The sequence below is a fragment of the Neophocaena asiaeorientalis genome, unplaced genomic scaffold, assembly GCF_003031525.2.
Source record: "Neophocaena asiaeorientalis asiaeorientalis breed wild unplaced genomic scaffold, Neophocaena_asiaeorientalis_V1.1 scaffold85, whole genome shotgun sequence".
In the NCBI taxonomy this organism is placed as follows: Eukaryota; Metazoa; Chordata; class Mammalia; order Artiodactyla; family Phocoenidae; genus Neophocaena; species Neophocaena asiaeorientalis.
In genome coordinates, this window is record NW_020174301.1 from 4,260,675 (window position 1) to 4,274,270 (window position 13,596).

Genomic DNA, 13,596 nt, shown 5'->3' on the forward strand with positions numbered 1-13,596 from the left:
TAAGAAGATGTTGGGGGTAGGAGTTTATTAATTAATTAATTAATTTTTGGCTGTGTTGGGTCTTCGTTTCTGTGGGAGGGCTTTCTCTAGTTGCGGCAAGCGGGGGCCACTCTTCATCGTCGTGCGCGGGCCTCTCACTATGGCGGCCCCGCGGCCTCTCTTGTTGCGGAGTACAGGCTCCAGACGCGCAGGCTCAGTAATTGTGGCTCACGGGCCTAGTCGCTCCGCGGCATGTGGGATCCTCCCAGACCAGGGCTCGAACCCATGTCTCCTGCATTGGCAGGCAGATTCTCAACCACTGCGCCGCCAGGGAAGCCCCCGGGGTTGGTTTTAAATAAACCCTGCTTAAAATATTCATCAAGATTTGCCCCAAAAGGGTCACAAACCATCACCCTGGCTGGCTGTACCTGTGTGTTTCACAAACAGTAAAAGTGGGTGGATATTTCAGAGAACCTTTGCAACCTGGTCATTGCTCAAGCTTTTTACTAGTGACAAGATGCCTTCATACCTCTGCTACTTAACACTAATAGTAATAATAAAAAGACACAACAGCTAAAAAGTCTTAGATGCCTTAATATCTGTTCAGAAGTGTCAAGTTTTCACAGTCCACCCTGTGTCCCAAGAAGACACAATTTTAAAACTCAAGCTTGGGCTTCCCTGGTGGCGCAGTGGTTGAGAGTCCGCCTGCCGATGCAGGGAACACGGGTTCGTGCCCCGGTCCGGGAGATCCCATATGCCGCGGAGCGGCTGGGCCCGTGAGCCATGGCCGCTGAGCCTGCGCATCCGGAGCCTGTGCTCCGCAATGGGAGAGGCCACAACAGTGAGAGGCCCGCACACCGCAAAAAAACAAAAACAAAAACAAAAACAAACCTCAAGCTTTATCTTAGTTGCTATTTTTAGGGCAGCGATCTAAGAATTGCAAACAATTTTAGGAAGCGGTTGAGTCTCATCCAGTTTTAGAGAGGAAATATAATATTTAATATTCCAACCCTTTCCCAAATTCAATTTGGGTTTTGCAAATGTCAACTGGTCAGTACAACATTTGGGCTCTGTGAACGTGGGGCAGCTTTGTCAGTGTGCAAAATCCAATCCCTGGACAATTTCAGAGAAAAAAATATATATGTAACTTCCTATTCTTTGAAATTAATACAGAGAGAAGAAATGGGGCTAAATCATATAGAGAGTAAAAGCAGAAAGAAGCTTTTGATATAGCCGTTTTGTTGTGTTTTGTTTTCCTAATTGGCTTATGCTAAGCTTTTAACTCCATTATCATTTATCAACAATTAAGATGTATCTGATCCAGTGTTCGGTAAGGAATCGTCAATAATACTTAGTATTACTATCGTTATGATTATGAGTCAAACTAGAGACATTTATTGAGGACTTACTATGTTCCGATACTTGCTAAAAGCTTCACGTACTTTTATTTATTTAACCCTCATTTAATTCACTCAATCTTACGAAATGGTTGCTATTATTACCCTCCTTTCAAATAAGGGAACCGGAGTTAGAAGACATTAGAAAACTGACCCAAGATCGCCCGGGGAAGGGACAAAAGGTTTGCCCTCACATCTTAAGCACTGACCACTGCACAGCACTACCCACTCCTGGGCCTGGGATGAGTGAAGAGAAAACACCCACCTCATTGCAATGCATGTAGCTGTTCTTGGCATGAACTAGGTCTGGAGAGTCAACCACCGTGGTGAATTTGATAGTGTCTGGTTTTTTACGGTATTTGGTCTATAAGAGAAGGACCAAGATTCTCATGAAACAATCAAACACCATGCACTTTTCTGAGTGCAGCTTCACCCCATCTACTCAGTACCAAATGTGCCAATGACGTGATTGGAAAACACATCTCTCTTCTTGGTGGGCACCTCACCAGCATACGGAAGAGATCCAAGCTGCCTCTGTGATAAGGAACATTTTCCGGGTATTTACATTCTTGAAAAGAGAGGCTGCAAAATGCCACAGCTCATCACAATAAAGGAATTCAATAAAGGGAGGGATCCAGCAACAAGGTGGCCCTGCTCAGACCCTATAAAAGTAGGTTCTGTCATTAAGGAACAGAAGAAAGCTGTGGCACCCTCAATGAGCTCCCAGGGCAAGACTCTCTAGGTCATCAATACGGCGGGGAGTTCAGTGAACGTAACCATCTCTGTGCAACTTTTCACAGCCTCTGAAGTCAGACGACCCCCAGACACTGGACTCTGTGAGTAAACTCAGGAGATGGGTGGCAAACCCTCTCCCTGCCTCCCCAAAGATAATGGGCCAGCTTAGATCACAATTGTACATTAACGCCTCTCTTGAGAATCTTCTAATGCATCACCCCTCTTTCACTGCCCGACTGGAACATGCCTTTAACTCCCCCGCAAGTGAATTCACTGGGAGGGAAATCTTGTTCTGTCTCGGGATTTGGCTGAAAATGGCCCCAGAGAAATATCAGGAGTCCAGTGGCCATGGGGCCCTCTTGGGATCTCCAGTCCATCTGCAGTTTCCCTCGTCAGGAGGACATAAACGCCAGGTTGCGTCTGTGGTAGAGTCAGATTAATGGTACCTCGCTGATGAGCTCTCCGGCTTTCTTTGCACTCTCTATCTGTGGGGAACTCAGCGCCAGCCATCCTGTCCCCTTCATGCCCATCAGGTCTGATCTGTAGTGCAACTGCAGGAAGAAAATCATTGGCTTTTATCAGGAGAGGGTCGAAGACTGTGGGGCGTTTGTAAAAATGCTTCATCGCAACATTTCAACATCTTCATTGAGGTGCGTTCTGCATGTCATCGAGTCAAACTGTCTGAGTTTGTGCACTCTGTCCAGAATCAAATAGCGGGTCCAGTGTACGATACAGGAAGGTCCCACCCGTAAACTGGCTGGATTTGAAGCAGAAGGTACTGACCCGCGGGAACGATCCCTAAGAACGACCTGAGATATACACCCCAGCCCACACATCAGCCCCCGTCATTTTGTTTCATTCTGGCAGTGAGGCGATTGACCGCCTGCCTAAACAGAAACGTTTTTATACACTTTCAGTTGATCAAAGGGCTTTGAGCTCTGGATCAAACCTGCTGTGACTCGGAGCAAATCTCTGTACCAAAATGTGACTCAGTTTCTCTCTGTGATACCTGAAGGTCATGACAACCCCTCTGTTCTCATGAAAACACCTGAGAGTCCTGAGGGGTAAAAGCCACTCTATGTGTTAGATTTGTTTTTTTCTTGCGGTGGTGGGGGGGGAGGGGAAGACGATTACAGCGGGACTCTCAAAACTGGAACAAACCTGGCTACACCTGGCGAATGGCGTGCAAGCCATTTTACTCTTTCTGTGCCTCGGTTTACCCCTTCTCCTGCTTCTACTCATGATTTGCTTATATTGCACAAATGGGCTTAAGGTTTATCCACCTTCTTCCTTTTAAGGACTCAAAAGAGCAGGAGTACAGCATCAATTCTGGGGAGAAAATAGTAAGTGCGGTTTTAAGACAATGGGTCCGTAGTAGGTACTGACCATGTAACCTGCAGCCTTTAACACCTGTGTATATAAAAGGGAAACTTAAGGCATCAAATGAACTCAGTTGTGACATTTTCAAAACAAAACAAAAGACAGTGGGTCTGATTAGGAGTCCCCTAAAATGATAAATCTAATTACCATTCTTTGATTTGCCCACCATTACCTACGATGAGACAGTTGCTTTTCTTCCTCTCCGTATGGAAATTAGGCATTTTTAAAGGTGGAAGGAGACTCTCTAAGGAAATCTGAAATTTGGATCTAAACGAAGTTGCTAGCCTTTCTCTAATTTAGATATAAGCTCTGCTGTAACGCAAAACACCCACTCCTGAAATCAGCCTTTTCGGCCTTTTTAGTTTTCTTTCATTTCAGGAATCACAGTGCCCCTCACAGCTGGCCTCAAAGAGGGTCCGTTTCTGATCTACTGTCTGCTGGTTGAGGCCCCTGTGCAAATTCCACTCTGCTTTCCAACTGGTGCAGGGAGACATCACTCAGGTCCCAGAGCACGTTTCAAAACCCCATGTCAGGGAGATTGCTTTTTATACCGCGATCTTTCAGTCTACACCGGCAAAGCTTTTGCCTTCCACTCTGATAAAGAACAGAGAAAATTGGATAAATTTCTAAGTTAGAGAGAATCATCCTACAGGGCCTCTTCACAGCCAGGCCTTGCTCCTTTCATAAGTGAGATGAAGCGGGGGAGCACGCTTTCAACTTGCCTTTTGTGGAGCTGAACAGTGCGAGCGCAGGTGAGTCAGAAGGCAAGACGCAGGTTCCCCAAAGATCTGACTGCGCCTTAGACTCTCTTATAAATGAATTGTCTATTGATATTTCTGCTCCCAGCCCAGCTTTGACTATTCACGCAGACCCTAAAAACAACACGCCTGCCCCAGACTTCACGATAAAACAGGGAGAGAGAGGAGGGGAGTCGAGGAGAATCGGCCCAAAGACCGTTTCAAAGAAGGATTCTAAGATAATAAGAGACCTTCTCAGGATGCCCAGCTGAATTTGGCTTCCCCACATGGCAGCCTCACTATTTGCCCTTGTATATATGAAGGCCTAGAAGCCACCTTCGGAGGAGTCCCACGTGGGGTTTCCCGGCACCCCTATCCTGGAGCACAGTGCAGCAGACACACGAGCTGCAGCTTTCAGCCCCTGAGTTCTAACAGGAATGACATAAGCAGATGCACCCAGGAGGCGGCCAGGGGAAGGGGTATATTCGTCATATTAAAAAGAATCACCATAACCACTACCTTGCACAGGGTGTGGTTTGCTTTAGACTCATTATCTCATTCAGCCCTTGCGCCATTCTCAAAGGACGAGCTCTTATTCCCATCTACAGAACAATGTCGGGGTTTAAATGTTTGTTCGGATTCTCAGAAGAGTCACCAGCTGCTGTCCTGTGGGGATGCTGCATGGGTGGTCCTTAAGAGAACACTCGGGAGCCAGGGCACCTGGGTTCCTAATCTAGCCACCAGGGGGAGCCAGAGAGCACCGAACCCAGAGTCGGGAGCCCAGAGCCCCACTTTGCCTCTTACCAGCCGTATGGTCTTGAGCAAATCATTTCCCTGCCGGCTTATGACCCTAAGCAAGTTACTGAAGATTACAGGTGCCTTAGTTACCGCAACTGTAAAAATGGGAGTAATGCCAGTACTTACCTAGATACTACATGACATGGTTCGCGCAAGATATTTAAACAAACGCCTGACCCAGGATAAGCATTCCATACCTTTTAGGTATTCTTATTGTTGTTGTTGTTTGTGATGGTGGTGAAACTGAAGCTAGGAGAGCTTAAGGAGTCTCCTGAGGCTGGGTAGCCATAAAGGGCGGGGCCAGGACCGTCCCTTTGTCCCTGCTTGTTCTTTGCAGGATGCCCTGCAGCCCCTGCGTGAGATCACGGAAGGGAGTGTGCACTGGCAGATTGGGAAAGACTAAGAGGTGACTGAACCAGCACCGATTCGTGGTGGAGCGTGGCCTGGGCGGAGCACACGTCTCAGATACATCCCTGAGGTTAGCGTGACTTGAGCAATCACGGCCTTGAGGACCTTCTCCCCAGGGGTGAGCCCCTAGTCCCACAGCATTCTTTCTGGCCTGGGCGGAAGAGGACAGGAGAAATGGCTGAAGGCTACTGAGGGCTACTGTTCCTACCCTAGATTCTGCTGAACTGAGTGAGCTCATATTAAGCCTCTGTCTCCTTTTCGCTATAACATAACCACATGGAATTGGACTTTCAGCGATGACTCTGAGAAGACTAAAGCCTCAGAACCATCTGTGGACACTGTGCGGGGCTACTGTTCACAGCATCTTAGAGTCCAAGACCCCCCAGTTTAACAAACCTGAAGTTTCAAAACAATGCATGAAGCACAACACAGTCATTTTTCAATTAGGCAATAATTTCTCAGCACACGTCATTCTAATACATCTCCCATTTGGTAAAATGTCAGTCTAAGATTGCCAACTAGCGTTTCTTGGGAAGGATCCTCTGTCTTAGTTTGTTCTTCCTCTTTGGCTTTTTTTTTTTTTTTCTTTTTTTTAGTGTTAGACTATCCTTTCTTTTCAGAAGTAACAGTGATATAAATGGTAGTCTGAGGGAGGATTTGGTTTTTGGTATTGTTCCTTACTTAGTTAAATAGTCTGACATTATGTTGATGCCAGCATTTTAAAAAACATTAATCTATGAATCCTGAAATCTGAGATCACCAATTAAATCAAACCTCTTTGCTTTTCCAGTGGAGACATGGAGGCCTAGAAAGCCAAGTGGCCGTGGAAGGACTGCCAGTGAGTGACGAAGTTGGGCTTCCAGCTTGGGCCCCGACCTCTCCCCGGTGGCCTCTGTAACTTCCTCAGGACCTGTCCTGTCCCAGGAGTTTCTCTTCTCCCCAGGAATAGGCCACCGACAAGAGGGTCCCGGGCTGGGCACCAAGTCATGCTATGAGTTCTTCGTGGACCTCAGGGTGGCCTTCTAGCAAGCGGAAGGCTTTCTAAGTGGGTCCTGGGCTGTGCTTCAGTGACCACGTGCCCTGAGTGGGGACCGATAAACTCACCCTGCTCTACACTCTGCTGGTTGGTGCCCAACACGACACTGCAGTTCCAGCAAATCTCGAGGCATAATTAGATGACCCTGACGTTCATTAAGTCACATCATCGGTGTCACACTCAATCATCCGTTAGGTGTTTACAACAGAACCAAACTAGAAGCAGCCGCTTCTCTGAAGGCCACCAGAGTCGGAAGGCTTGGTGGAGAACATAGCCCGAAATGCTCACACCCACTGGCGTGTTCCTGCAGACAAGGCACCGTGCTCAGTGCATCATATAGACCAGCCCTCAACTGAGAACCGGGTTCTCAATCGGGTGCAGATTTGTCCCCTGGTGCATTTGGCAATATTTGGAGACATTTTTGATTGTCACGCTAAGGGGGTGCTGTGGGATGTAGAGGGTAGAGGCCAGGGACACTGCAGTGCACAGGACAGGACCCCGCGACAAAGCATCCGGCCCCAAAGGTCAAAAGGGCCTCCTGAGCTGGGAAACCCTGATATGGATGATAAGGACTGATGTGACCACAGTCCCTTGAGTTCTGCTCTAACGTGAGAGCGCCTTCCTCCTAGGGGAGCCACGGGGCTGGGGAGACGATGCACGGACACCCGCGTGGTGCAGAGCCTGCCACGCACACGCGCCCGGTAAGTGCTGACCGTGACCACATTTTCACCACGGCCCCGGCCCGGCTGAGGGAGCCGAGGCTTGGAGGGGCCTGGGACTGACTCCAGAGGCTTCCACCACGGGGGCAGTGGCTGGTGCTACCCACCTACAGGCTTGATGACCTTGCGTGGGCCAGGACCTCCTCTCTCTGGGCCTCAGCGTCCACACCTGCCTCGTAGGAAGCGTGACTCCCCTGCACCGGGTGGCAGGAGGGTTGGGAGTGTGGGCCCTGGAGCCAGTCCTGCCTCGGCCCCTCCCACGCGACCTCGCCTGTGAAACAGGAGCAGCAACGGCCCCCACCCCAAAGTGCGGTAGCGAGGGTGCCAGTACTGGCAAAGCAGCCAGTGAGTGTCAGCTCTGGGGGCAATTCTTCTCCTCGCCTCACCACCACGCCTACTGCACACAGTCTAGCCCTGAGCCTCTGTCTCGGACCCCATCCCTATCCCCTGCGACAGCCTCTTCACCCACCCACACACTTGCTTCACTCCAGCCTCAAATACGCTGAGGCTGCTGCCCCTCAGGGGCTTTGCTCAAATGTCACTTTTGCAGTGAGAGCTACCCTGACCCCCATTTTAAGTCACACACACACACTCACACCCCCCTACCCAACTTCCCTGCTCTGTTGGTCTCCATCTGGCATACTACATGCCTCACTTATACTTTATCTCCCTCCCACAGAACGGAAGCTCCATGACCCCGGGAGTTTTTAGACTCTTTTGTTGACTGTTGTATTTTCAGACTCTTTTGTTGACTGCTGTATCCCCAGGGCCTTGAGGGATGCCTGCTACATAGTAGGTGCTCAACAAATATTTGTTGATTGATTGAATAATTCCAACCATTCCAACCTAGATGGCACAGACCAAGCAAATCATTTGGGGGATCCGAAAGGCTAAGGAAGAAGCAGAGATTTACACGCAGGCCTGGTGGGAGGAGGAAGGTCGGGGACTGATGTGTGATCCATGGACCCCCACCCCCACCCCTACCTCACTCTGCAGGGCGTGAGCTTTCTTGGCCCAGGCCATCTTCAGGTCCTCGGGCAGTGCCGTGAATTCGTGGCACCGTGTCCTGTAGTCGCGGTCGCTGGCCAGGGCCTGGGCCTTCCTGGCGTGGACCAGGGGCACCATGTCCATGGGCAGGTGGCACTGGGCTCTGTTGCCCGCCGCCTCCCTCCTGTACTGAAGCTCACTCTGCAGCCGGCCCATCCGCTGGCAGTGCTGGAGCCGGGGGTCGTCTCTCACACTCTGGGCCCCGATCAGCCTCCCTCGCTCCTTCACAAAGTCGTGCCTGTAGAGAAACTGGAAGGGGGGGGACCAGGCAGTCAGGGGCTGGCATTTGGGACGCTTACATTCCATTTATGCATTTTCCTTGCAGACTGTAAGAAAATCACCTGTTCTTACACTAGGAGGAGAAGATTATAAGAAAAACCACAGTGAGGCTGGCCTGAGAGCACGGCTTCCTCCCTGGGGGAGAAACACCGCTCCCTTCCTCCCATCTAATTAAAACCAGATCTTTAGAACCAAAGTGAGGGGCCCACTCCCCTTACTTGTCCTGTGCCCAAAAGGAATTTATCAAAAAGTGTAAAAGAGAAACTTGTGCTTTATCCCCTTGCACTTGGTAAAAACATCAAACCCCAAAGACAGGATCCATTTATTTGAAGTCTACATTTTCTGCAATTTGTTTGTGGGAAACAGAAAGTCACCTTCATGTCCCAAAGCTATGGATGCTATCAACAGAGTGGCTGAAACACAGCTGAAAATGCTACCGCCGACGCGGGAAACGACAGAGAAGCAGAATCACAATCTCGACCGCGAGTTCTCTTTCTAATTCTGGGTGGAGCTAGAAAACGGACAGTTCACACATTACGGGGAGATCGTTGCCTAGACACTGCAATTAGAAATAAATCGTAATCTTCTTCCTGCTAGAGACTTTTGCCTGCATTTAGCTTCTGATTAACAGGGCCTTTCTTTCCCTCTCTCCGTCAAAGAATCTCATTCGTGACTAATATATTCTGCAGGTGACATCCTGTCTCACATGGTGATAGATTTGCTTTAATTCAGGAAAATCAGCCGTAGACATTGTTTTACATGAAGTTAACAGAAATTAGGCCGGATGGAAGGTCGTATCATTCAACTCACATCACTGGCTATATCTCCAGAGACCCGAGCCGCCTGGAAGGGGAGGGCGTCTATTGTCAGCTTGTAGCCTTGAACACGGAGATTCCGCCAAGACTCCTTGTATTTTGCCTACGGTAGGAACACATGTAGATCTTCTTTAAAAAAAAAAAAAAGTACATGACTCAAAGAACAAATGCTACCCCCTTTTATTTGTAGTGTGGTGTTCCAGAATCAATTCCTGACAAGCAAAAGCTTTCGATTTTGCAAAGAAAATCTCATTAGCACCCTCTCGGAAGTGGGCTCTGACACGCAGGTATCAACACATCTGTGTAAGGTATATTTCACATGAGTGTCTACAGGATACATTGTTTAAAGTTTCTGTGAAAGTCACCAGGGTCACTGTTAGGTCCCGTCACAGACACAGACACATGTGGCCCTGGAGCACATCTCAACCTCAGCAACGGGAAAGGCTTACATCACTCAGGTTGGCTGCGTTTGTTTTCGCTCGGACAAACTCGGGCAGGCCCAGGGTCATTGTGTACTGGTGTCTCGCATCCTCGCCTGCTGCTTTATAGAGGCGCTGGGCAGGGAAAAAAAAAAAAAAAAGGCAAGAAGGTAAGTGCTGTGCATTTCTGCAGGGCTGGAGTTCCCTCCTTTGCAATTGGGAAATACGTTTGTAAAAGGCCATTCGCTGTGTCATGGGTACACCTTCAGCCTGGAGAAGATGTTTTTTTTCAATAGAGATAGTCCTTCATGAGTCAAATTGAGTGCTGTGAAAGGAATGGGGACAAAACTGCAAGTTGCTTGTGATGGGGCTCAGGACATGTTACCCCAAAATATGGTACCTTGGCATAGTGCTTATTTTAAGCTGAAGGAACCTGGAAGCAGCAGGAGATGGAAGACCTCTCTCTGACCTTCTCCCCTCCTGTGGGAGCTGCCCTCCCTCTGACACAGGGAAGGAACAAGCTCATCTCTGACCTCGGAAGGACCGAGAGGCATTTGAGCAAACAGACCTCGCTAAGTGTCCCCCAGTTCCCTGCCCTTAGCTCACCCCCTTTTGCCCTACACATTTTCCCACGACTGTCCACTCTTCATCAAACCTAGAATAAAAACGCTCAGGTTTAACCGTCCCTCCCTCCTGGACTCCATTTCCTTGTGAAGACTCCTGTACCACCTAAAGCCTATATTATATACATTTGTATGCTTTTCTCTTGTTAATCTATCTTTTGTTACAGAGCCCCAGCCGACAACCTAAGATGGGTAAAAGAAAACATATTTTCCCCCTTCCCTATACTTTGCTCAATAATAGGCCGAGGGAAGAAAAACACCTTTAAGAATACTATCGTGGTTCTTCCCATTGCAGACTTTTTTTTTTTGCTGAGGACACAGTGTAAAGACAATACTAAGATCTGGGAAATTTAGGAGAAGCTCTGCCGGTTGGAAGGGAGGTTCCCAAACCCCAGTCTGCATCCTTTACTAAAATCCCGGGATCCTCCCATGGGCAGACTCACACCACTGCTGCGCGGCACGGCCTCAGCCGTTGTGAAAGCATCTGCTCTCATGATTAGAACTGGATCTGTGGTTGCTGAGTCCTCCAGGGCCAGAGGCCACTGCAGGAGGCACTGTTACCCCTCAGCACCCCAACGACAAAGCAGGCGAGAAAGGTTCAGTGGGAATTTTAACTTGATCATGTCACGCTACGCAGCCCTTTGGATTTTCTTATCCCAAGCTTGGAACTAATGTGTAAATACCCAAATCTCCACTGACTTTGAAAAGTCAGAGTCAGGAGGAGAATTTTAAAAACGAAATTTCATTCTCTGCCAAGCTCACTCGATATTTCAAACTTGTCAGAGGGCCACTAAGAAGACGTAGAGCTGGAATGATGATTTTATGGAGTGAGATTCTTTCCCCTGGGACCCACCCCTCTGCTAGAATATTAAAATGATAATTGGGTAAGTGGTGAGTGAGAAGAGGAAGCAGAGAACTAAGAAGTTTGGCAAACATCACACTGTATCACTGTCCCCAGACAACCACAAATCTTTCCCGTCATCATCATCAGAGTGACAGCGGAGAAATGATTAGCCGACATGTGCCCAGCCAGAAGAGACGAATGGCAGACCAGCATGTCTCCAACTTTGACGTGCACAGGAAACCCGTGAGGATCTTGTTAGATGACCGTGTGGATTCGGTGGGTCTGGGGTGGAGCCTGAGGTTTGGTATTTCTAACAAGCTCCCAGGGGATGCTGATGCCGTCGGTCCGTGACCACATTTGGGGGGGGCGAGACGACAGACTAAACCAGATTTCCTCCTGGGCCTTTATTCCTTCTGGAAACTGTTGAGGCTCCATCTAATGACATTCTTTTCTTTCCATGCAAACACCCATCCTTCCCGCGACCCCCGCCAATCCCACAAATAGTCACACATATTTTTTTAGCCATCCAGCAGTTTTTAAAAAGCCCATCCCAAAGCCGTCCGAAGATTTTACCTCGTTTGTAATCTGGTTGCTGAGTTTTGCATGAGTGAGGCTGGGAGTGTCTGTCACGGCCGTGTACTTGAATGACTGGGGATGCTGACGATATTTACTCTGAGCTCACACACAAGAGGCAATAAGAAGACAAGGTAAGATGCAAAAGCAGCAGAAGAACGTGCTCATTAAGCACTGGCTATAAAACCTCGTTTTGCAAAGGCTGCTAGTCTGTGGCCCAGAATCCAGTCCGTCCCCTGCTCTTGTGACCTCAGAACCCAGTGGGATGAAGCAGCAGAGAGGAGAGGACGGATGGAATCAGATACTTATCAATGGGAAAGGGAGATCTAGTCCTTTGCTACGAATGTGAACACGACTATAGAAATTCACGTTTTGCTCCCAAATTTCCTTTGCTCGCTGGAAACCCTGGGCTCCTCAGCTTTGGCGGGGGTGGGGGGGGTACCAGAAACAACCGTGCAGCTTAAAATAATCCACATGCCTGTATGCCACTCCAGGGGATGGGATTCAGTAAATCGTCAGTGGGCTCTGTACTTTGTTTAAGTTCCAAAGGGGATTCTGATGCACCATGAGGTTTAGAAACCACTCGCTTTAGAGATTTCATTGGAAAAGCAAAGCACAAAATTAAATCTCAACTCCCACAGTGAGGCCAATTCCGCTTGCTCAGAGCTTCTAATCAATGCGTAAGCCATTCTGAGGCACCCAGGCTGGATGCTGATCACCTTTTGCTTGCGGTGCCTTCCATTATGCCTATCTACCGTGAATGGAAATCCCAGAGCCCTCCCAGGGGTGGGCAAGATTCCTCAGGGAGTTCAAAGAGCTTAGAATTCCAGACTTCGGTAATTTACCAAGAAGTTATCACCAAGCTTATAGCCACCATTTCATATACAGCCGCCAGAGAAGCACAGGGCTTAGATTAGCGCTGACCCTCAGAAAAACCAAATGAGAGAGGTCTGCGCATTCCCATTTGATTGATTAAGAGGTTGAGGCTCAGAGAGGGCAGGTGACTGACTGGCTTGAGGTCACACAGCAAATGAGTACTGGCCTGGAATTTCAGTCACTACATGTGTCTCCAAAGCCCGCCCTCTTTTCATTGTACCACAAGCCACTCTTCAAAGGGACCCTAGGAAAGTACATCTTAGGATCCAGCAAATAATTCTTATATGTTAATATAGGAACTGGCTCGAGATCTGCAAAGCTATCTTAAACGGCATCCAGTCTGAATGGAGAAGGGAGTAAGGAGAGAGGCTGGGTGAGCTACCACTGCTAACAGTGTAGCATCTAACTGGCTTTAGTAAGAAACAAACAGATTGTTGTGTAACCTCTACCGTGGAATATACTTGACACCCCCAACCCGTCCTGGTCTCTGGTTACCTCACTGATGAGTTCAGATGCTCTCTTTCTCCCTTCAATGTCTAACGTGCCTGGAATGACACAGGCAACGCCTCGCATGAAGTTCAGGTCCGACCGGTACAAATTCTACAAGGAACAACACGAGGAATCAGAAGAGCCAAGCTCGCAGAATGAGGAAGGACCCACAACAGACAGCATCGTAATCAGAACTCAAGGCCAAGGCAGTCTCTCCAGATACATCACACTCAGCAAATACACACACGCTTCTTACTTAAATGCTCATTAGGGAGACAAAAATGTAGGTCAGAAGAAAATAATTCTGCTGTCACTTGTCTCCGTAGCTGTTAGAGGGATGCTTGGCGGATTTTTATTTTAATGTGGGCTATCAAAAAATAAACGCTGGAGCGGATTGTGGTTAGAAAGTCAGCTGTCTTGGGGCAAGTGTGGAAATGGTTTA

General features: G+C 48.5%; 1 protein-coding gene across 2 annotated transcripts in view; it reads right to left on the reverse strand.

The window, feature by feature from the left end:
- NRAP (nebulin related anchoring protein) overlaps positions 1–13,596 on the reverse strand; it is a 74,783-nt gene that overhangs the window by 7,014 nt on the left and 54,173 nt on the right. For both annotated transcript variants that reach the window (XM_024756005.1, XM_024756004.1), the window contains exons 31-37: positions 13,161–13,265; positions 11,790–11,888; positions 9,780–9,884; positions 9,326–9,433; positions 8,174–8,485; positions 2,558–2,662; positions 1,642–1,740 (exon numbers count right to left, since the gene is read on the reverse strand). In XM_024756005.1, coding sequence (XP_024611773.1) covers positions 1,642–1,740; positions 2,558–2,662; positions 8,174–8,485; positions 9,326–9,433; positions 9,780–9,884; positions 11,790–11,888; positions 13,161–13,265 — 933 coding nt within the window. The remainder of the gene's footprint in view (positions 1–1,641; positions 1,741–2,557; positions 2,663–8,173; positions 8,486–9,325; positions 9,434–9,779; positions 9,885–11,789; positions 11,889–13,160; positions 13,266–13,596) is intronic.